The sequence below is a fragment of the Empidonax traillii genome, unplaced genomic scaffold, assembly GCF_003031625.1.
Source record: "Empidonax traillii isolate 1590-97213 ecotype Southwest subspecies unplaced genomic scaffold, ASM303162v1 scaffold65:size4453928, whole genome shotgun sequence".
Taxonomy (NCBI): Eukaryota; Metazoa; Chordata; class Aves; order Passeriformes; family Tyrannidae; genus Empidonax; species Empidonax traillii.
The window spans coordinates 3153590-3177324 of NW_020955258.1; the positions used below are offsets into that span (position 1 = coordinate 3153590).

The window sequence follows — 23735 nt, forward strand, 5'->3', positions numbered from 1 at the left end:
ATTAAAGGAATTTTACATGTTGAATGAAGCAATGTAATAGAAGGAAACATTTAGCATTTGGCATACTATTACAAACACGTCAAAGTATCTCCAGGCCCATTACATCTGAGACAGCAGAATTAAACTGTGAACATTGAAGGACTTCATATCTGTTAAATTTCACTGGCAGATGCCTTGCTATTGAGGAGAACTTTATTGCAGTAAGTTCCTTTATATGAGAATTGTCAGAAGCAAGTTAGAATTTAGGCTATTACTTTTAATGAAAATTTGAAGGTGATTTGTTCTTATTTAGGAATAAAAGTTAACAAATTAACTGAATAAATAATAAGAATATTCAGATTCCCTTGTCTCTCTGTCCCCCAATCAAATATATGTTTATAATATTAAACATTGTTGTTTGCAGGGAGACAAGGAAGCTGCTTTAGGTCTTCAGTTTTCCCCACTCTGTGACCGCAAGTCCACTTTGGTCGCTCAGTCCCAAATAGGTAATGACAAGTTCTGTTTTTCTTTTTCTTTTATGTATAGGAGCATCTAAATTCACATGAAAGTTTCATATACTCTTCTATCTTTTTTTGAATTTTAGTTGTTCAAAATTCCATTATATAGAAGGTATTTTTTTGCACCTATGTCTTCACCAAAATCAAAAGCTGTCACAGCAGAAATCTCCTGATCTCAAAAGAATGTGATGTAATTTCATTATATGTGATGCCCAGGAGGGATAAGAGAGGGATTAACCAAAGTACTGCACATGAACCCAGCTTCTACCATACACACTTTAGAGTCTGGTAGATCATGACCTCAGACTGATCATCAGGAACTTGCAGGTCTGTCTCTACTATAACCTGAAAGCCTGGTACCAGTTTATAGATACATCTCAAATAAGAACTAATTCATATATCAGATCTCTGGACTGCAATTATGCCTGTCAGTGTGTCAGGGTCAAACTACACAGGCTCAAGCCTCCATAGGTTGACAAGGACCACTGCATTCTGTCACTCAAGATATCCTTTATTCCATTTCCCTGGGATTTTAGAGGCAGTATGCTTGAGCATCATACCTACTGCAGGAGAGAAGCTGAATTCTAGACTGAATCACTGTTGCTCACCTTTGTGCTGTGTTGTATGGTTAGAGTATGAAGACATCTGGAAATCTGTTGCTAGCTCATGTTTTAACATATTTTTTTCTGTTAAGTGCTCAGGAGAGAATAATGCTTCATTCTCTCACCGTGTCATTCCATACCGTGATGAGCACTTTAAAATGTAAAAGACATTGTTCAGAGCTGACATCTCAGAACTGTGGGATAAATGCTGTCTCCTAAGGATATTACTTGTTCTCTTCACTGATTTGACAGAACCCTCCTACACACTGTGAAATAACACTTTACCTCCACAGAATAATAAACAGCAATTTGAAATATTAACTCCTTGGCAAGAAGCTCCGAATGGTAAAAGAGACAGCGTGACTTCTAGTGCTCTGGCTCAACAGTAGCTTCCCTTCTATTCAATAATTAATATTCATTTCAAATGGTAGGTGTGTTCTGCAGTGCATAAAATTTACAAGTAAAAGAATGAAAAGCTGTAATTATTAATATCTAGTTGTATCTGTACAGCTTTAACTGTTTTTTGTTTCAGTTATGCTTTTTTGTTCAAGATTATACTAGTGGTATCTAGTATATTGAATTGGGACTACAGTTAGAAAATCAGCCCCACAGCAAGCATTTATTTTTAGATTTGAGACTTGTGGAAACATAAAATCTGATTTTCTCTCTTTTTATTCTTTAGGTTTCATTGATTTCATTGTAGAACCAACATTTTCTCTTCTTACGGACTCAATGGAGAAAATTGTTATGCCTCTTATAGAGGAAGCGTCAAAATCTGAAAGTCCTGCATTTGGGACACCCAGGTATGAATACACTGCTTAATTATTGAACTAACTAACATAAGCTCACATAATAATGTTATTCTCAGAGTTATCTCAATTATTTTAAATTGGGAAAGTAACATAAATAGCTGTACCGTATTGCCACCCTGTGGTACTACATTGTATTTGCAATGTGCTATTACTCTACTGACTGAACGACTGTGTGCATAAAAAGGCAGAACCACAATAGCGATCAGAATAAACACATGCAAAATAAGAAATCAATTTTCCAATTTTTAAATATAATCTTTGCAATAGATTATTGAAATTCCTAGGTCTCTTATCTTAAACCATTTTCAGTATCATTTTAATTGACAGCACCAAAAGTCATTCTTGTGTTTGGGAGAGACAACTGGGAATGGAGGTGATGATGAAGATGGTTTCAGGTTTTTTCTGTTCTTTATTATGAGGCAGGTCACTTTCCCACTTCAGCTCTCCATGTTAGTATTATTTCATATGTACACTTGAGACAGAATTGGTGACACTTATATTCCACTTGAAAGAACTAAATAAGTGAGATGGGGATGGGGGATGTTGCACATCAAGCTCATGATTTTTTATCATGGTAGAAGTTGTATATAAAGCCAACTAGCTATGAAAGCGTAATCTGAGTGACTCTGTGCTGAAAGCATTTTTGGATAATCAGATCCTGCCTTTACAAATACTTGCTCTGTCACCACTTTTTTTTACTTTAAACTGTAATTTGAGATTTCAGTGAGGCTATTAATATGATGAATCTGCAGGGCAATTTTTCACTTGCTGGGCATTAGTTAGCTTCTAGTAACAAAATAGTGAACCTACCTCTTTATTTTGACTACTAGAAGTAAGCAGAAATTACTAGAAGTAGGTGTCTATGACCATGTTCTTAGTGTTTTGGGAAGCAATGTCAAACAAAGGTATTATTGATAACAAATTTTGTTTACATACTCACTTCTTCACAAATGAGGGATTAGCAGCTGCAAATGATTAGCAGCTCCATGCTTCACTTTTGGTTCATGTACATGACTGAGTCATAGATGAACAAAGGCTTATCATCCAGCAAAACTTCCTCACATGAAGTGGAGGATAAAGGGATTTTTTCTTATTATAGAAACAAGAGCCACACTTGTGAAAAGAATGGAGAGACTATAGCATGATACAAAAAAGTTTGAGCCAGGAGAGTTGCACAAACACCACTGAGTGGATGCCATGAATGTGATATTCACAATGGTGCCTGGGAAATGTTAGGATTATAATCTATTCTTTCCATTCTATCCCATTCAACATCACTGGAGCATATGGAAGTTACAGTTAACTCTTCTTGTAAAGTTCTCAATGCAACTATTTCCTGCTTAATGAAAAACTATTTGTATACTTATTACCATTTGTCTCTGATACTAATGAGATAAATTATGCAGCATAGTCAAGTAAACAAAACCTATTAAGACATGATCACCTGTACAGGGGTGGAAATAAATCTGATTTTTTTTAATCTCAAGGAAAAAAAGAGTGTTCATTATTTTTTCCCACCTTTACATGTATATACATATATGAATAATCAATCTGACTTCTACCTTACCTTACATATAAAGTAGCTGCAGCTGCTGTTTAGTGAATTTTAAAGCCACTGTACTAAGTCCTGCTTTGACTACACTTGAAGGCATGCAGCTGGAAGGGGATTTTCAACTCAGGCAAAACTTACCTGTCATATAGTTTCATCTCTTCCTTTTATTAACTGGGTCAAAAAATAACAATCAGATATCTCTCCTATGAGCCCCAAAGATACAATTCACTATCCACTCAGCTAAGAATCTGCTCCAAAGCGGCTGCATAAACATTCTTTCAAGAATTGGCTTACAAGTAATGTATTTTCACCTGCAACTTTTTTTTTCAAAAATTTTCTGGAAAGATGTTGGTAAGACATCTTGTATCTTAGGCACTCTCTGGTGAAAACTATTATTTCAAGTTAGTTCCTAAGCAACTTGATTCAGATTACCTGTTTTTATATTATTAAAATTGCCTGACTGTGTTCATAATTTGGGGTTTTTTCCCTTTTGCAGCCAAAATAGTTTGGGAGCAGTAAGCAATGCTGAAGCACAAAGACGACCTGGTTTTAAAAGCACAGGTGATGGAGGGACTCATGCAGAAAATTCTCTAGCAACTGTAGACCTAAGGAGCTTTAAGGACAACTTGATGAAGATCATTCAAGCAAACAAAGAAAGATGGAAAGAATTAGCAGCAGAAGGTATGATAGATTAAGGTGAAATGTTTTAATAGATTACTCCATAATATCTCACCTACTTTCATTTTTAATTTCATTTAACCTGCAAAAATACATAGTTTCCTTGTATTCGTATATTTTATGTCCTAATGTTTGTTTAGGTGGTCTTGTTTTGCACTCCCAGGAGATAAAAGAGATGTAGGTGGTTAGGGTATAAGAGTAAATCCTATAGCCTGTACAATAAGGCTTTGTGCTGCTCAGCTTATCTTTAGAGATTTGGTTTATAAATGTGCATTCTTGCACATTTAATTGTAACTGATACTGACATCTGCTTTAAATGCCAAAATCAACAATTCAAAGTACTGTGTGCTGCCTCATTTCTTTAGAAATGTGAAAGTTGCACTTTGCTATTAGAAATGCTATTTGTTCCCCACTGTATGGAACAAAATTCAGTATTGCAGGCTTCTTTGGACTATGCTGTAGGCAATTATTTAAATGACCCAGTGAATCTAAAGATTTGAGCAATCACTACACATATTAGGCCCAAACAAGGCAAAAAGGGACTCTTCATTTACCAGTAGACCGTTAATAAAGCCAAACCTGCATCAAGACTCTTAGTTCATAAGCCATACCTGAAAATTGTCTGGAGTTACGGTTATCTGAGGGAAATGTTTTGTGGTAATTGTTGAACTGAATTTATAGCTTTGATCCTGATTCAGTGAATGCCATTTGGGAATATGTTGTCCACAGTCTATGTTGTTTCTGAGTAAGTACCTGGAATATTTCAGCATAGCATTTCACTGCTGTCACTGGTCTTACTGTACGTGACCTGATACTGACAGCTGGGAATGATATCCTGGAACCAGTGCCAACCTTGTTTTTCATCCCATCATCCAAATCAACATCTTTTTTTCTCAAAGAGGTGCCAGACAAGACAGAGAAACAGTGCTGAACGGTGATAAAATCTGATTTAGTGCTAAATTGCAAATGAATATTCTCATTAGGAGGATATTAAGAACAAGCTTCCATATATCTTTTGTGACAAGGACTTGAGAGTTAGGTAGAAGAGGCAGCTCAGGAGAAGACTTGACCCTTCTTCATGAGTATCTTCATAAAATTAATTGTCTCCTTTAGTCTTGCCCAACTAATACTAACTGGTCAAAAGGAGAAAGCTGCTAATTTGCAGTGATCAGTGATAACAGCAGACCATCAGAGTGTCCAAGGCCGCTTAGGTATAGCCTGCAGAAACCAATTAGCCCTGAGCTAGGGACAAGCAACGTCCTTCAACATGGAAGAATGGAGAACTTGTTATCTGGAAGTTTGCCATTTCCAGTTACATGTAACTAACTGGATTGATTCTGCTACATCAGCTTTATGGTATATTGTTTTGGAGGTGTACAGTGCTATCAAAGAGCACTGTTGTTTCTCCTTCATTCCCAGTTCTTTGTAGGCCTCTATAAATTAGTGATATATTTAGCCCAGTTTTACTGGGCTTTTGACAGCCATTACAAACACAAAGCTTCTCACAGCAAGAGACTTAGGCATTCTTCTGGGTAACATTGTTTCTCTATGAAGTCAATATAAATGTGAGGCCGAGCAAAATCCTGAAACTCTGGGCATGCTTTCTACTGTGAAAAACAAAGATGCTAATGTTTAGACTCTATGGACTTTATTGAGATTGTGGTTGTCCTAAACTTCTTTTCTTCCATCAAATTGACTAATGAAGTATGCCTAAGTATTTCCTGAAAAGAATTATGGAATTATAGTAAAATGTACATTAGGAAATCTAACAGGTAGATGAAAATAGCTGATGTTGAGGTCAGAGCACGATAAACAGTATTGCCTCTGTGTGATTGTGTCTGAATCTGGTCTTTTAAACCTCTGTGTGAGGAAGAGATTTATAAAAATCTGCTCTCATAAAGATGGTGTTGCAGCAACATCTGCAGTTGAGTGAAGCATAGCGTAGAGGCCTTCAGGGTGCCTAGTTAGACTCCAAGAGGAACCTTGCAAATAGTGCAAATGCTTTTGAGTGCACATTTATATTTTGTTAGCAAACAGATAAAAAGTCCTTTTTTTATAAAAGCTGGGGAGGGGTATTATATGGGTTTTGTGAAAGCTATTCTATTTTCCATTCATTTGGAATGGAATATGTGAGTCCATAGTCCATATGTGGGCCTAAAGGACTGCTGGAAAGGAGTTTTCCTCTAAGTGAATGTAGCTGTTTATAGAGCACTAGCTGAGGTAGCACACAAGTTCCTTGTCACAGAATGGGAGAGGGAATCTTCCCTAACTGGTCCAGTATATCTGCTCTGAAGCTGCACCCTGCAAAGGCAGATTAAATCCTTAATCAGACTGTGGAAAATTAACATCTAATAAAGAATAAAAAATATGGCAATACATCACCTTGCCACTTGAAATTCTTTTCAGATTACAGTCAAATTTGACTAAACCTGTAAGTGAATAACCTGAGACCTTGAACTTCAGATAATTAGACCCATCCTGTCTGGATCTCATGTCGCCTTCTCTGACTCTATTGCTCAATGAAAAGTCTTTAGGTTGCTCTGAACATATGTATGGAGTTTTGTTTTATTCATAGGTTTGTAGGAGCACATACCAAGAGAAGAGATGCCAGGGATTAATCACTGCCAGGTGAAAAGAGTATTGTTATTGCTATCGTTGTTCCTAGCTAGATAATCTATGACAAGTCACAAATTGCTGAGCACACTGAGGAAGTCACATGTATGAGAACAGCATGTTGTGGTAGTAAGCAGGCTGTTAGTGTAGATCATCAAACACACTTCCTGAACTGACTGTGACAAACAGAACGTGTGCCGTTAGAAGAACCATCTGCATTCTTGTCAATGGGCTCGGCAAACATTAGATATTGTTCCCAGATTAGCTCAGAGGCTCAGGAGAAGCTGGCTCTATAAAATGTAGTACTACAGATGCACAAGGAATGTAGGAAGGAAACTAGCAAAAAGTCTATATAATTTCCAGAGGATGACCTGAACTCATTCCAGCTTCTCACCTTTTTGGGATAAGGCTACTCATGTAGCACTGGTTGGGAGGCAGTTCAGCTGGAGCACACTCTCCCTTAGCAAGGGTTGGAGAAGGTGATCTGACTCCTTTGCCTAGACAGTCCAGACCAGAAGACCAATCCCCACTGACAGTGTTGTTGACAGGGCATCTTTCCTGGAGATGCTGGTACTACCTCCCCCTGAAAAGATAGTTGCTGTTGAGTCTTGATTTAGAGTAAGCAGCTTGTGCAAGGAATAGCGTGCTTTGTTTTTGGGAAGTCTTGTGTTAGTAAGGAAGGCATTTATCTACCTAGGCAGCTGTTTGAAAGCTTCCTTAACAGAAGGCTCAATAAATAGGTTGGCTCCACTTTGCTAAAAAGGCCATGTCTTGTATAATTGATGCAGAGGAGCTCAGTGCTCTATAGCCTAAGGGTCTTCAACCTTTCACCACTGGAGAATTAGAGGAATGTTTCTCAGGCCTTTCAGGGAATGCTGTTAACAGGGAATTACCATAATGATCAAACATTTGGGATTCTAATTTGAAAGCCTTGATGTTTAATTAATATTCCAAGCCCCAATCACCAGATAATCTGTCTTTGTTCAACTCAGCACAGTGATAAAAATACTGTTGCATCCTGTGTTTTTTTCAGCACATACTGTTGATGGCTGCTGCTGTTTGCAATTATGGTAGTTGTAGCAAATAGACAGTAAATATGCTCAGATGAATCTAAGAGGTTCTTTCATTAGAGAAGATGTTTGCTAAGCAGATTTTAAGGTCTGAAAGTTATAGACCTACTGAGAAAGCTATAAGAAACACAAAACTCATGGAGAAAGATTTAACTATTGTGTAAGATCCTTTATGGTGCAGTTCTTAGAACATAGAGAGATTATAACATAATAATTCAATATTTTTAAAATACAATGTTTATTCCCTATGCTTACAATTTTTATTTCTTCATGCTTAGATTGTCCTATAAAAGTGTTCCCAAGGTTTACTAATAAAGTTGATCTGTGATTGGAAAACTCAGTACTCTTAACAGAGTGTCAGGGTATGGTCTAGTAATCATGCTTACCATCTCTTCAGTAGATATCATTGTAAATAAAGTTACAGGGATTAAATAATTATTTTCACTTTACAGTCAACAGAAAGAGGCACAGGCATCTTAGGCACTCACCTGAGATTATATAATAACCCAAGGGAATGCAGCACGCACACCAGGAGTTCAACTGCCAGTCAAATAGGCCCATCGTTGAAGTGTGCTAACATTCATCTTCAGGATAATACAACAGCAGTTACTTGTTCTCATTTTATGCTTACGTAACTCTTCTAAAGGATTAAGTATCACAGGACCTGACCAAAGGTTGCACTATTCATAATCAGTGACAAAGGTCCTCAACACCCTTTGGCAGTGCACTAGGCTGCATGGCTTGAAAATGTGTACCTGGTTTGACTGACCTCATCCAGGTGGGCTGAAAAATATGAGAATGAACGAGTCTCTGACACTGTCCTCTGCCTCATTTTGATAGTAAAAATATGAAAAAATGACAACTATTGCATCTTTGGAGTAGAGATCAGCTTTTTTTCCCCCATGGGCAGCAGTTTTGAATAACAAATATCTCTTCTGAAAGCCCTCTGCATAGAACCTGCAGGCTCCCCTCGGGCACTTTCATTCCTGCATACTTCCAGTCACAATAACCACGGGGTTCAGTTCCATTTTGCCTGAAAGATTTTCTCTGCAGACTCACTAATAAGAAGAGAGTAGCAGCTGCTGAAATGTGAAAATCTGAGAGTGATAATCTGATAGCATGTTAATGTGATTTAGCAGTCGCTAGGAAGGGTGGGCAGTAGGAGGATGTGTGTGACAGTTACAGAGTCTGACTGACAGTTTGGCACATGAAATCTACCCTAATGGACTGTTTTAATCTGTTGGAGAAAAATCAATTCAGGAGGGTGAAGGAGTCCCATCTACTATCAGTGACAGTGATTTTAATTGCTGTGCTAAAATGCTTAGGTCATAGGCAGTTTTTGAGCTAATTCAGAAACGTGTTAAGATCAGTGAGAAAAGGAGCGTTGTCTGAGTATGTGCAATGAATGGGTTGAGCTAAGAGTAGGAAGAAACAATCAGTATTGGCAATATTTGGTAAATTGCAGATTAAAGAATGATAACTGACCTGATAATGGAACCTGTTTCGTATCTCTCTGGAGCACACAACGGAGAGCTAGCCCACCTCTGCATATGACAATCTACATGATTTAAAGCATCTTTTCCCTCTAGTGTGCTCAGAGCAGAGCTGCATGTCTCTTCCATTCCTTGTACCGAAAGTTCCAGCGTTCAAGCCTCTGTGTTTACAGCTAAAACTGCAAAAGAGAAGTAAAAGGAAGAGGTAGCAACCCTAGGAAACCATAAACTCCCAAATTATTTTTAATCAAATCCTTTAGTGAAAAGTTTTGGTAGCTAATTAGGTCTGCTACTTTTTCTATGTGACATAATGCTGCAACATTAAGTGCCACTGGATTACATGGTTTGCAGTGGTTTTATAAACTTCTATATCTGTGATGAAGTTTGTGGAGGGAGTTGAAAGAGGAAGGAATCAGTGTTTAAATAAAGCTGTAGGTTACTGCAATATTTTATTTGGTTTGAAAATGGCAGATTGGTTGGGAAAAATCACAGTTGTTTGGGAACTTTGGGACATTTCTTTAAACTTACTGGGAATTCCAGAGGCACCAGGACAAGTCCTCACATTTTCTGAAAAATTTTTATGCTTTGTGCTGGTCTCTTCCCTTTCTCCTTAAAACAGGTGATGTGCAAACACGTCCTTTAAAATGTTGCAATTCCTTCCCATATTGTCCTGGTTTTGGTCATTTGTCACTGCTTCCTGGAATTTTGTTTACAGTAAAAAAGAACAAAACTAGAAATCAAAGTTTAGGGTAATATACACAGAGAGTCCATAATATCCAGCAACATTCTTCTTTACAGAGTCCTCAAATAATTTAATTCTTAGTGAAGATGAACAGCTTTCCTCATTAATTTAGTAGTTTTCTAATTGTTAAAACTTTCATGTCATTATGTCTTTCTCTAAGGGAAAGTTATGGTAGCTTATTTTTAAACACAACCAATGAAAATAGCAATGTAATTCAGCAGATACTTGTTTTACTGGAGTTTAGTGCTGTGGCAGTCACTGCTGGTTTGAGATGCCCTAATTACACATGGCTTTTGTTCTTCCTCTCCACTCCTTTTAAGTCAGTACATGCTGAAGTGATGCAGTTGCTGTCAACAGTAAGGTGTTTTATAAGCCCTGTACAGTACAGATGATGGTAGTTGAATGCTCTGTTTCCTCACAGAAAGGTGAGGAAAAGAAAGTTGATGGCCAGAAGAGAAAGTTCAAAAATGTAGCAAAACTTCCTCACCCATTAGACTGCGTCCTGAAAGTGTTGCTGCAGACACAGGCAATAACAGAGCAGAGCTGGCAGCAAGTAGTGTTGTAGTTGATAATGCAGACTCTCCAGAGCTTCTGCAGCAGAGCATTCATCCTTTGGAGACAACAGAGCCCTCCAGCACAGTGCTAGAATACCAGCATTTTTCAGCTATTCTGAAATTTGGCTGTTGCCTTATGAGTCCTGCCAGTTTTCCAAACAAAGCAATGCATAACAAGTGTTTTGCCAACAGCCCAGCCTAAACACAAGGGAAGAACCACTCAACTTCTGTCTTGTTTATGTGTCAAATGCCACTGTTCTTCTCATAAAAGGACTGTGATTTAAGACTGAAGTTCAGAAACGGCACAGAAATATAGAAGAGCGGAATAAGATGGAGTCACCCCTAACAGATTAGTTAGGAGAAGCCATTTGTTTTATAGATGAATTCACACAAATTTTTCTGAATTTGCTCAGATTCTTGTAAAAAAAACATTACCAAACAGTTGAATATATGTAAACAGGCCTGGCTTCTGGCACTTTTACCAAGTTAAAACTAAGAAAAGCAACAGTAAAACATACCCTGAGTTCACTGCACTTAACAATGCACTTCTCCCTGCCTTTATCTGAATGGATATGATAACACCTAAGCTGTTTTCAGTGCCTTACTGACCCAGCCCCAACACCCCCCCAACCCAAAAAAAAAAAAAAAAAAAAAAAAAAAAGAGGAATTTTTCTGAGGTGGTTGTTTAATCTTATTTACCATATTCATCTATTTACTCTTACTGAATATTGTCAATGGTGTAAATGCCAGATTACCTTGTTCATTTAACATACCCTCTTTCTTTTTCTGGCTGGTCATGGCAACATGTGCCCATAGGAAAGGGGGAGTTTGCTCTTCCCAGCAGCCCAGTGCCTGGTGAGGGGCAGCAGCCTTGCCACTTCCCTTGGAGGATCCTGGCTGTTAGTGGCTGGTTGGAAATAGAGACTACCACAGTATTTGTTGCAGTTCTTACTGTGCAACATCAGGCCAACTCCATTCTCTCTTATACTCTTACAGTATGTAAGTAGTATAACTTACCAGTGCCTTGACTGAATTTTAGTTATTTGGTCACTGTCCCTGTCTCAGCCTCATTTAAAGACCGCTGGCTAATTCTGTTTCATCAGAGTGATAGGACAGCAGAAATTAAAGAAAATGCCAATGATGATATGCAGTATAAAAATCTTATAGAGTATAAAATTATTAGCTGTTACAGAAATCAGAAATCTGTATTTTGCCAGCACATAGAACATATTTCACAAGTGGCTGACATAGCACAAGAACCCAGTATTTTTCCTCTTTTTGGCAGTGGATTTAATAGGTTTTGAAGCTGAGTGGAGCAAAGCAAGGCAGAACATAGAGTCAGATATCCAGCAGGTGAGAGACTTAATATCAAGAAAAAGGACTGGGGTTCTTAATCACAGTTGTGATATCATCATAGAGGATTTTGTACTTGAGGCTTCTCAGTCTCAATAACTCTTAGCAACTGCTACTGGTAGTTGAGCTGCTAGGGTTGTTCTGAACAAACTCTTCCCAAGTGGACAAGCTACTTTTTTTTCAAGCTTTTTTAACTGAGAATGACTTTGAAATTTAGTCAGCAGGGAATCATAATCACAGATATTACTATCATCATATAAAAACTATTGTTTAGCAATGGTTTTAACTCCACAGATTTTAGAATTCCATGGTATTTTTCACACTTAGAAAAGATAATATTTTTCTCACCTATTCTTTGCTACTGACTTCTGGAACAGTCTCACAGCAGTTTAAGTGCAATAGGCATGACACTTAACTATTATGTTATCAAGCATATCTTGGTGCAGAAAAACTCCGTTTCAAAGCTCTCTCCATCAGATATGCATAGTCCTGAGTTAGAGTTTGGCTCTATTTTAGGTATCCGTAAACAGGCATATTTGAGATCATCTCAAGGACAGTAATAGAAATTAGAGAGCAAGCCATCAGAGCTGTTATATTAAACTGTCAATCTTCATTTGCCAGTTTAAGTTTGGTAGGGAGTGAATGAGAACAATTTTCAGTTTAGATATTCAGATTCATGAACCAAAAATATAATACTGGGTTTTGCTTGAATGAATATTCTGAGCCTTCTAATATGAGAATAAAATGATCAGTCATACAGTTACACCACGACAAACCTGAATTCTGTTTAGAATCATCCTAAAAAAACATTCAATGAGAAAACTACTGTCTCTTCTCTCTAGCTTTCTGGTTAAAAAAGCTCACCAGGGTGAACTACATTGACATTACACTTTAATGTGTGTTCATAATTCAGCTTTTCTTTCTTTAACTTACTGATGTATCTGAACAGCATTTAAAATATTTTGGATTTTAGTTTCCTTGTGTTTTTTTATGAAGTTAAGGAAAAATGCTTGTTGCTCTGCCATTTGGATGTAAATATAGCAAGTAAATCACTTTCTTGGGAAAAAAATTCTTGGGTAGGTAGATTAGATAATGAATGACAAATGCTTTAATTAACATATCTAGATTGAACATAATTTGCATCAAATTCCATATACATATTTCTTAGTGGTTTTAGCCCAACCTCTTGTTTGTAAGAACGGCATTGTAATCTGTAGAAAAAAGAGTACCTGTCCAAATTTCAGATTTGGAATCCAAAATAAGCAGATCTCTAAAGCTGGGGGAGAAATGGCTTAACAATTTAGAAATTGCTCAAGTTTTGAAGTTCTCGATTAAAAAAAAAATACTAGAAAGTATAACTGACAAAAGAAGGAAATTATTTAGCTATTCTGTGCTTCTGCATATCAGTTCAGGTTTGGAGGTGTTCCTTTCAGTCCTATTTCATGGAACTTTTCTCTGGATTCAGAAAAGTGAGGTGGTGCCAAATGATGATATGGTAAAAATATGCTTACAGTCTCGGCTATCTTTGAGTTGTCATCTTTGAGCTGTCAAATTCTGGTCTGAATTTGGACTGGTCACTCAAAATCAGAGTTTCTGGGAGCTGCCAGTTGAACTCAATAAGTATCCCAATGTTTGGTTTCCTTCCTTAATATAGTGTGCACATCCAAGTTAGAAATTTTATGCAATATCATACAGCTGCTTTGTGCAAATGTTGCTCAAACTGCAGTTGCTTTCATTTTTTTAATTGATAGCATTTGGTATATTCTATATGAGTATACAGATTTTAATATTTAAATTTATGAAATACAGATTATTATAGCAAGAGAAACAGGCTCTCCATGAAGATGATACTTTGTTGTTGTTGTTGTTGTACTCTTCACCTGCCATCACAAGTTTTCCATTTTCTGTTTTTTTTTCATCTTCTAGTTACTCCTTCTACTATCTCTCTGTGCTGTGCTGTTCTGTCTCCTTTTACTCTGGGCCATTTAATTTTTATTGTTCTCCAAATCTCTGCAATATAGCAAGTAGAGCCTTCCAAAGACATTATTTTTTTGGGGTTGCTGCTTTCCCCTGAAGTGCAATTTCCCCCATTCTGTATTTGCTATTAGCCATAATGGTAGCAGCACTGGATAGCACATGTGTAACCCCCTATAACTTGTTCCAGCTGAACCTCTGTATGAGCTGATGCTTTGGATTTTTCCAGGCTGACAGGCCGATTTCCGTCAGGGCTTCCCTTCAATTCTGATGCTTGCCTCATCCTGAGCAAGGTGCTCCCCTCCATGCCCTCTCTCTCTTGCAGAAGTGATGAGCTCTGCACTTTCTAGTCCTGTAATGGTAAGCACTACTGCAGGGGGACATGCCTGCAGCATGGGGTCCTCCTGCTCCCATCCTTCAGGTTACCATGTGTCTGATGATGCTCTTTGCTCTGTATTATGGCCACAAAAAGAGGTGCACCAAACCAGAAAGAGGACCACTATGGTTCAGTTGCAGTAGTGCAAGCAGAAGCAGAATCTGAGCCATATTAAACATAGTGGTGGGCATGCCCTCATGTTCACAGTGTTCCCATGTGCAGCTCTATGTGCCACTACTCTGAAATTAAAAAATGGTGACATATCCTTCTTATCTAATTCACCTATTTTGTTCCCTCTTTGTAGAACTTGTGAAAAATGTTGGTGAACAGGAAAAAGACCAAAGCAGAAATTCCACAGATGCACAGTTACAGGAAGAGACAACAAAGATACAAAATGAGAGTAGTCAGGGAAGTGATGGTACAACCTGTCCTCCCAGATCCATCGTCCTACAAGTAGTCTCTTTCGACACTCCTCTGAGTGATGAATCCAACTCAGAGAAACGCACTAACTCTGATCCGAACCAGAAAGATCTCACCGATGCCCAGCAAGAAACACAGAATGCAGACCCACTGAATGGTAATGCATCATCTCACAACACCAGCCAGTCTAATGAAGCTGCCCAGGGTGAAGCTGCAGCAGTGTCTGGTATCTCCCTGTCAAACATCAACAGTAATGTAAAATATTGAAATAAGCTGTTGTACAAACCACCAGCATAAGACAGTTTCTTCGGCATGTGTAAAAGTACTAGCGTTCTAAAACCATCAAGAAGCTGTTTGATATAAAAAAATATCAACTTTTTGATATCAGCTAATTGGTATCCACTAGAAAAGTTTTTACATAATATACTTTAGTTGAACCGGAAGAATGATTTTGGAGTAATTTAAAGACACATATTTGAAATTAAATAGCCCTTTGCTACTGGAGAATAAGGTAAACTTTCAAATTAGAGCTATCCAAACATTTTCTCTTTGAATAGGTAATTACATTATTAAAATATACTCCTCTTAGTTTAGGCACCAAATATGATTGTTATGTTGTAAACCACATCCTTTGTACTAAATGTAGTGTGAATCTTAGAGTTAAGGTAGATGGAGTTTGCTGACTGTAGTAGTCATGGGACTGTGTCGTTCTCTTAATCAGGAGAATCAGTCTCCTGACTGTAGCAGCAGGACACGCGGAGCATCCAGAAAATCCCTAAAATGTCGAAGTATGTTTTTAGTGTGCAAGTATATTATCATCAGATGAATATGTTTAGTATCTGGTGATTGCAGCACAGTATCAAGAAAAAGATGCCCAAGCAATAGGAATAGATGTTATCAAAGGAAGAGAAAGACACTGCATTTTCATTTTATTTTCTGAGTTTGTTTATAGTTAGAATAAACTTTGAGATATTAGGTTTATAAGAATAATCAAGACATATAATGACACTTCTATTCCTGACTTTTAATTAAAATGCGAATCTCATTAATGCGTTTATGACAGTAAGCCTTGCAATATTGTGCCAGGAGTATGGCATTGTCTGAGCAGCAACACTGAAGTGCTTGTAAGGCTTAGCTTAGACATGAGTATATGACTTGGCGTGCTTCTCCTAAGAGCTTTTTATGGAGAACACCCACTTATTCTAGAGTTCCGTGTTCCAGGGCTCCATGCTTTTATTGTTGACAGGTTTTTTTCCATCAGAAATAACAGATGGTTAATTTAGGGTCCTACATCAAAATATTTACACTAAAATTATTTTCACACCATTTGAAGCTGTCTAATAACTGACATTTTTATCTTTTGACATGTAACACTAGTTTTTGTATTAAAGCCCAAATTGAAATTAAAGTGCCTTAGGAAAGTTCTCCATCTCCTGGATAAGGAACACAGTGGGAAAAACTGCAGACTCTGCAGAAGACAGTGGTGGTATAGCTGTCCTTGTAGATCTTTAGATGGCTGACCAACAAAAATGGTGTTGGAGAGATCAGATACAATTCAGCATGCAATCAGTTCACTCTGTTGCCTTGTCAATCTTTATACTCCACCTCTCCAGTGATAACAGAGATTTCTTATCTTAGAATTTGCTAATCTCATTTGTTTTCTAACCCAGGGAGTTTTCTGATGTTCATTCACTAGAGATGGCAATATTCAAAAAGAGTTCAGACTAACAATGCAACAGAAATAAGAGTTTAATTTAATATTCTGTGAAGCTAAATAGTATTGGTAAGGTCCTGAACTAAAAACCAGGGCATTTACAAAGAGGACATTGCTCAGCAGTAAATGGAAACATACAGCAGGAGACATAACTGCATTAAGTGACTAATCACATCATAAGAGAAGCATTCTTTATTATTCTTTAGGCAACTGCAGAGGCTGAGCAATGAGCCAGTGCCCCTTTACTGGGATCCCCACACTTACATCTCCACATCTTGCAGGTTTTGCAGCACACATCTCAGTTGCTGCTGATTCCACAGAAAGTTTTGGTATAGAAATACAGGTTTCTTCACTGAAACTACTCATCTATATGAACTCCTTTACAAGCTGTGCTTTTTCCTGCTGGTGAAAATGTGTAGAAAGTAGAGGCTACTGCTCATGCCACTGATTGAACACATGTTCAGCAGTTGTAAATCCTTTTCTGAACAGGTCTTCAAATTAGTTTGAAAATTGTTCATCTGATACAGTTTGTGAACAGAAGTAATCATTAATTCTTGGTGTTATCGTGAGAGATTATATTGGTAAAATGCTGTTGTCATGGTAAATTCAGAGAATTTATGCATTCCAAATTATGTGGATCACGTGTTCTAGAATAGAGACTTTCCCCCTATTTAGACCTTAAAATCCTTAAAATTTTTCTAGTTGAAATGTGCATCCCTGGTCGGACAGCTTAAGCCTACAGAAAGCACGTTTGCATTTCTTTCAGTCTCATGAACCCTTCCTGTATCCCCTCATAAGTAATTCATAGTCCCTCAAGTCAGAAAACCATTAGATGAAACTGGATTTCTGATTTACATTATCACAAATTTTTACTGGAGTGCTACTATACATAGAATAAGGGTATTGATTAGGTGTTGTTTTTAAAGGCACCTGATATTTGAAGGCATTTTTAGTTGTTGTTTTATGCAAAACATCTGGTCATTGTGGCATGCTGAATTTGCTCTCATCCATCTCCTTCAATGATTGTGTTCCTTTTTCAGCATAGATAAATATCCAGGTAAAGGGAGATCTTGATGAATGTTTTGCCTTGTTTCTGTAGCATATTAGTGTCAGAATCCAATACTCTCTGACCTTTTAGATATTCCACGCATGAAGTGTGTAATATTTAATATCAAATTTGCCTGTTTGAAGATAGTTGAGGTTACATGGGATTTCTGTTTTATCAGTGATGCAAAATGTACTGAAAGAACACTACAAACAGAAGTTACACAGCAAAATAGAGCAGACATAATACATCATAGTGCTCATGTGAATCCCTTTACTAGCACTGGCCTGAAGCAGCCAGACTTTCTACATACTCATGGTGAGACTCTGGTCCTGGCTCTTTGAGATAGTATTAAATTATTGAGTTTCAACAGTTGCAGAAACTGTGCCATCATGTAAGAGATAACAGAAAAAAAAGGCTATGCAGGCATTTAGTATTGGAATAGTTGGCAATATTCCATACCAAAGGGAAAAGTCAGGCTAAAATGTTTCAGTTTCTTTTTTACAGTGGTAAAATGCTTTGCTATCATTCTAAGTGGAGAGAAGCCATTAAGCCATCACTGTGGTTGTCTAAATGTAGGTACTTAGTGTTATTGAAGAGTTTTTGTTGCTGCATTGTATGTAGAAGCCTCATAGCCTCAAACAGCACAGCAGTCTGTTTTCTCACTCCCCCCCCCCACTTTTTCTCAGTATAAGCTGTGTTTGAGATGGTCAAAGGAGAGTGTGTTGTGCATGATGCAGTAGCACTCAGCACAGAAGGGAGATATAGCACAGGTAGCATCCCCACTTTTCACTAAAGTTGGTGGCCAGTGGATCTAGATAGGACTCTTTTAACCAAGGTCAGACATTTTCAATGGAATGTCACTTCAAGCAAGCAGAAGGCAGCATATATGTGACCTTACATTTTTAATCTGTTTCACAAATTAGAGTTATTCTGTGCTCTAAGAGACACTGTACATCTATCAGAACATTACTGGCACTCTCCATGCTCGACTCTTCTGCTTGTGTTCTTTCTGTACTGAGGATTGGGGGGGTACAAGGCTAAAGTGATGTCCAGAGCGCTTGCTGACTCCCAGGGTGGAGAAGTGAGCACCTGTATATGCTGGGACTGGGAGAATGAGATAGGAAGGAAGAAGAAAAGAAACGTGGTTATTCATATTGAAATTTCATATTTTACCTGTTATTGCTCTGCCTTTTATAAAAAGCAGAAAATTCAGTAAAGTTTTTTTTGGAGTAAGTGATTCAATTATAACAGAGATGGAGAACATGGGAAAATGATGTGTCTGCATTCTTGGGCACTGTCAATGAATGTTTGGATGTGTATAATGAGGGTATTCCCCATTAAAAAAAATTTAGAAAGAGACTGTTTTCCTCTCCTTGTATCACATCTCTTTTTAGGTGCAGTCTTGTAGTTTAGTAGTAATTAGTAACAGGAATAGCTCTGCCCTGGGTCCTGGTCAATGCAAAGGGAGAACCAGAGGGTTGCTGTAAGAAGTACTGCAGTCATCTCATTTTCATTTAATTGAATGGTACAAGATTAAGTGAAACTATTATATGGTGGAGTTTTTTTAAAGTGATGATCTTCCTTTTCTCCTGAGTGATTTATTAATTAGAATATTAATTTTAAAAACTGCTTATGTTTAATTAAATGACTCCACATTTCAATGATTTATAAATGTTAATTGGTACACTTTTAACTTCTCACTTGTAGTGATAGCCACACTAATCCTTAATACCAAAATGCAAGGGAGATAATAAATCTATGAGAAAACAGATTACCAGTAATTTCACTCTATATGACAGCAGAGGACTGCCCAGTCACGTTGGGTGTGCGAAACATTCAACAACATCAGCAGGCAGTAACTGAGAGCCTCTGGAGAGTAAACAGCTTAAATAGCAGTGGACTATCCACCCCAACAACATGCTAGTTTGATTTATGGGAATGCAGGTGGCATCAGATCATCACCCGTGCCATGCAAATGCCCGCTGACCGTTCAGTGCCGCTGTGGCTTCCTGGTGCTCAGCTGAGTGGGGAACCCTTTGCAGCTGCACAGAGCGGGCACGGATTGCTGTGCTGCCTCGATTGCTGAGCATTCCTTGGGCACAGTGCATGGCTCAACAGGGCAGCAGGATTCTGGTACTGAGGGAAGGCATTTGTGTTCATGCATAGGATAAGGATGGAGGGAAGGTTAGATTAAAAAAGGAAATGTGTTTATAAAAAAGATGGGGTTTATAAAATAACAGCCATTAGTAACCATTCAAGGGGCAGATTTTATCACATAAGAAACCTAATGCCCGAATGGGAAGAAAGCTATATGTCTTAAAAGTTAATTCTTAGTTTTATGAAATTTAAATGCACAGAGATTTTGTTTTAAGGTCTCCCTAAACCACTTCTATCCCACTCCTAAAACTATTCTATGCCAAGTATAACATTTAAATATTTAGATCAATAGATTTTACTTTCATATTTCTTCCCCTCCCCTCTCCCGCTTTTTTTTTTTTTAATGGATAATGCTAAAAAAGTTTTGGTAAATCCCTCCAAAAACAGCCACAGGCAGAAAAATCTGGTTCTAATTCATGTTAGTCTAATTTTGAGACTTTAAAAACCTTTGGAATATTGATGGTCTGTATTCCACCTACATTAAATGTATATAAAATAAGGGGGATGGTGTAGGATGCTGCTTGTGGGGATATGGCCCATCTGCTGATGGCTGCACTACAGTGTGGACAGCACCAACTCTGCCACCATTCAAGGCAATGAGACAAGGTTAAAATCAGTAACAATTCTGACTTGTTTACAGTGAAGCCATGGTAGATTGATAGGTATTCATTTTCTTCTTTCCTCATTTTTGTTCTCTGGAGTTCCGTTTCCTCTATTCTCATTCTCTTTTCTAAACTGTCAGCCTCTTCTTCAACTTCAGCTTGCATCTTTCAATTTCCCTTTCAGATCGTGCATCATCTGCTTTTCCTTTGGCTACTCATACCTTTGTTTTCTGACTTTCAAAAATATTCCCCTCTCTGTTTTTATTTTTATGAATTTTATGCTTTTCCCAGTTCATCTTTTCAACTTTTGAGGCTTCTATACTCTTCCTTTTTCACATTTTCAGTTCAATGTTCCTACTCTCTTGTGGGATCACTTGGATCAACTGGATAAAATTGAGAACTTACTATACATAGTCAGTAAATAACACTGTAGGTTTGCTACACTGTCCCCATGCCTACCATCTCAGTGTGTAATTTCCTCGGCTGTGTTCGTTCAAAGTTACTGAAGGAATAGTTTGAGCAACAGCTTAATATTATGATTGTTGATTTGAAATTCATGTTGTATCACAGTTTGAAAGCTGCTTGTGTCACTCTGTGTCATTCCTCCAATTTAATTGAATTAATTGAATTCTTAGAACTCGACACTGGCATCTTTCATTAGCTTAGCTTACTCTGCTTTGAAAGCCTAAGTTCAAAGAGAATTTAAACAGCACTTGCGAGTAGAGGGTGAATTTTGACTTTCAGTAAGGCAGAAGAAAAAAATAAACCAAACTTTATTAACATTCATGTAAATGTCGTCATAGTTTTGTTTCATGCTGTGATCTATTGATTTCATTCTGTATATTTTGCCTCACAGATAAACCATAATGATTAGTTAATTCAATCTGATGCTTAATCTGGTGAGAAAGCAATTAAAGAAAGCAGTGACTGAAGCCTCATTTTACCTTAAAAGAGTCTAAAGAACAATATTCTGTCTGTCTATGGCTGTGCAGATTCTCTCAGTTAAGCAGCTTGCCAGTCACATTTGTTTATCTTCCAGGTGAGCCTAAACACTGTAAGAAGCCAGAAGATATGGTAAAAGCCACGGAGCAGAAAGAAGCACTGATACAAAACTAGATTTTCTATTTCCTAAAAGCTTCTGACATTTCAGGCAGGACAGGTAATTTGGTAATTTCTTTTTTATACCAGAAAGGCTTGATTAGTGCTATTATTAACCTCTTTGTTCTATTCCAGTTGTGGTTTTATTAGAAAATTTTGAAATGGGGACACAGTATACCCCCCTTACCATTCAATATAAAGAAAAGGAAAACAATACTTTTACGTCTCTCAATCCTTAATCAGACTGCACAATAATGCAATAAACCATCCTATGAAATACTGAAAGTTGTAGTGTCAAAAATTTATTGTTTATGAATTTTCATTTGACCTCTCTTGCAGGAGAAAAGAAGAACTCTAGCTGTTCCTACCTCGTGCTCTCAGAGGCTGTTATCTGTCAACTTTTTCTTGGATCATCCTGTTTCTGTGGAAAGTGAATGGACAAATTGTTCAAAAGTGTAAAATGTAGAACTCTGAGCTGGTAACTCAAGGCAATTAACAACTTGCAAGATTTCAATTGTATTTGTTGTTACTATTTCCTCTTCTATTCTGCTTTCTTAAATTAGCCAAAATAATATTTTCAGCCAAAGTTGGACCTTGCTTTGTTGCATCACTAACATCAAACATTTCCAGTTAACCGGAAGATATGTGAAAACCCAACGTTTATCATCTGCCTGGGATTGCTGTTACATGTCACTGCTGCTGGCATCCAATGAAAATGGAAAGTCAAAATGTGTTTCTAAATACTTGTTCATGCAATCATACTGCATGCAACATAAAAGTCCTACTTGTTAGTTTCCTTGAAATATCTGGAAATAAATGTATGTAGACTGTACAGAGAAGTTGTAGAATTACATTGCCCAGCCGGCATAGATGATGATTCTTCCCCACTGTGGTGGCTGCCATATGGACAGAACCGGTGTTGAACAAAGAAGTATTTGAAATATCTTAGTATTTTGGAAGATATCAGCAATAGTGCCAGCCCTACCATGAAGTTGGTGCTTATTGTTTTGTAGGGTGGAAGAGACAGCGACAGGAATACATGAAAATTGCTTCACTTCAGCAGTGTGTTGCCTCTCAGAATTGAAAGGTGACACTGACGTCTGATATTCTGGTTTATCTCAAATGCAAAGTCAACAACATGCATCCTGCAAAATCTTTGCTAGCATTTGTTTCTTTCTGAGGGGTGGCAAAACCAGAGCACATGAGCAGTTACCTTTGCAAGAAGCCTCTGAAGGAGCCCAGAAAGAAACTCCATTTTCATCTCCTCTTCCCTGAAGCTGCATGTGATCCCTCCAGACTTGCCTGGGTGTCCTGTGTGGCTGCAGCCAACCTCATTTCCCTCTGCTGGAACCTGCCAGGAAACTTCCAGGCTCCCCTTCAAGATGCAGGCTCTCGGGTGGCTCAGGTTGCTGCTCTTCCAGCTCTCTTTTTCGGACCCTGTGGTTATTACCTCACTGACCAAAAAGTCTTTATAATCAGCCATGTTCTGCTCTGAAGAGGACTCATGGGGCAGTGCCACTCCCCTCTGTGCAGAGGGTGATTGAGCTCTATGTGTCATTCATCTGCTGTTTCAGGGATCTGAGTAGAGCTCAACAGGCATCAGGCTCAACCTCAAAAAGGGCACACTTTGCCCTGATTGAAGAAGGAATCGTAAAACTATCACCCTGGACTGAGGGACCCTTACATGTTCATACCTGTTGACTGTCTCTTTTCTGACAGCAGAGCAATCAAAATTGAGCTGGGAACAGTGTAAGCTCTGAGCCGTGGGATAAGAGCATGCCGAAAGGTGGAATTCCTGTCATTGAATATGTAAGCCATATGCGTGCTATGCATAAGTAGTATGCATAGTTTTAACTTAAGAAATGTTTGTGCATATAGGATGTAAAAAATGCATTTAAATTGTTTTGTGTATCTGGTCCAGGACTTGTATTTAGCATGGACAAATTTCTGTACAGTGAAGTTAATGAATGAAATGTTAACAAATGAAATTGTATCATATATGTTATAACGCAATCAATATTTTTTGCTAAGAGTTAAGAATTTATATATTCTCTGCTAGTGTTTGAGCAAATTATTAGTAACCTGGACCACTCCGTGCACCTTTGCATCCTTTTTTGGAATGTTGGACTCCTTTATTTTCCTTTGTAATAAAATGTAAACCATCTTATGGCTTCTTATTGTCCTTATGACAAGAGAAGGAACATAATGGTCATATCAGACTTTTTTAAATTGCAAGTTGCCATATGCTGTGGCAGTGGAAAATCTTTTTCATTAAGATTGGAGAACTTGGGACCTTATTTCAGATAAGTTGAGCATCTACAGTTCCCATCAAATTTGAAAAGAACAAGAGACGACTTTTAAAACTAGGCCAGTTAGGTAT

The 23735-nt window shown here is 37.8% G+C and overlaps 1 protein-coding gene across 8 annotated transcripts in view; it reads left to right on the plus strand.

Annotated features, from left to right (window-relative positions):
• The window catches only part of PDE1A (phosphodiesterase 1A), a 156056-nt gene extending 132537 nt beyond the window's left edge, over positions 1-23519 (plus strand). For 6 of the 8 annotated variants that reach the window (XM_027880224.1, XM_027880223.1, XM_027880222.1 and 3 more), the window contains 7 exons: positions 404-485; positions 1782-1902; positions 3960-4144; positions 7231-7233; positions 14621-14893; positions 21297-21416; positions 21695-23519. In XM_027880224.1, the coding sequence (XP_027736025.1) occupies positions 404-485; positions 1782-1902; positions 3960-4144; positions 7231-7233; positions 14621-14893; positions 21297-21373 (741 nt within the window). In that variant the 3' untranslated portion in view covers positions 21374-21416; positions 21695-23519. Of the gene's footprint in view, positions 1-403; positions 486-1781; positions 1903-3959; positions 4145-7230; positions 7234-14620; positions 14894-15457; positions 15633-21296; positions 21417-21694 lie in introns of those variants that run through there. The other 2 variants (XM_027880227.1, XM_027880228.1) reach the window with 2 other exon arrangements.
• Positions 23520-23735: the final 216 nt, after the last annotated feature.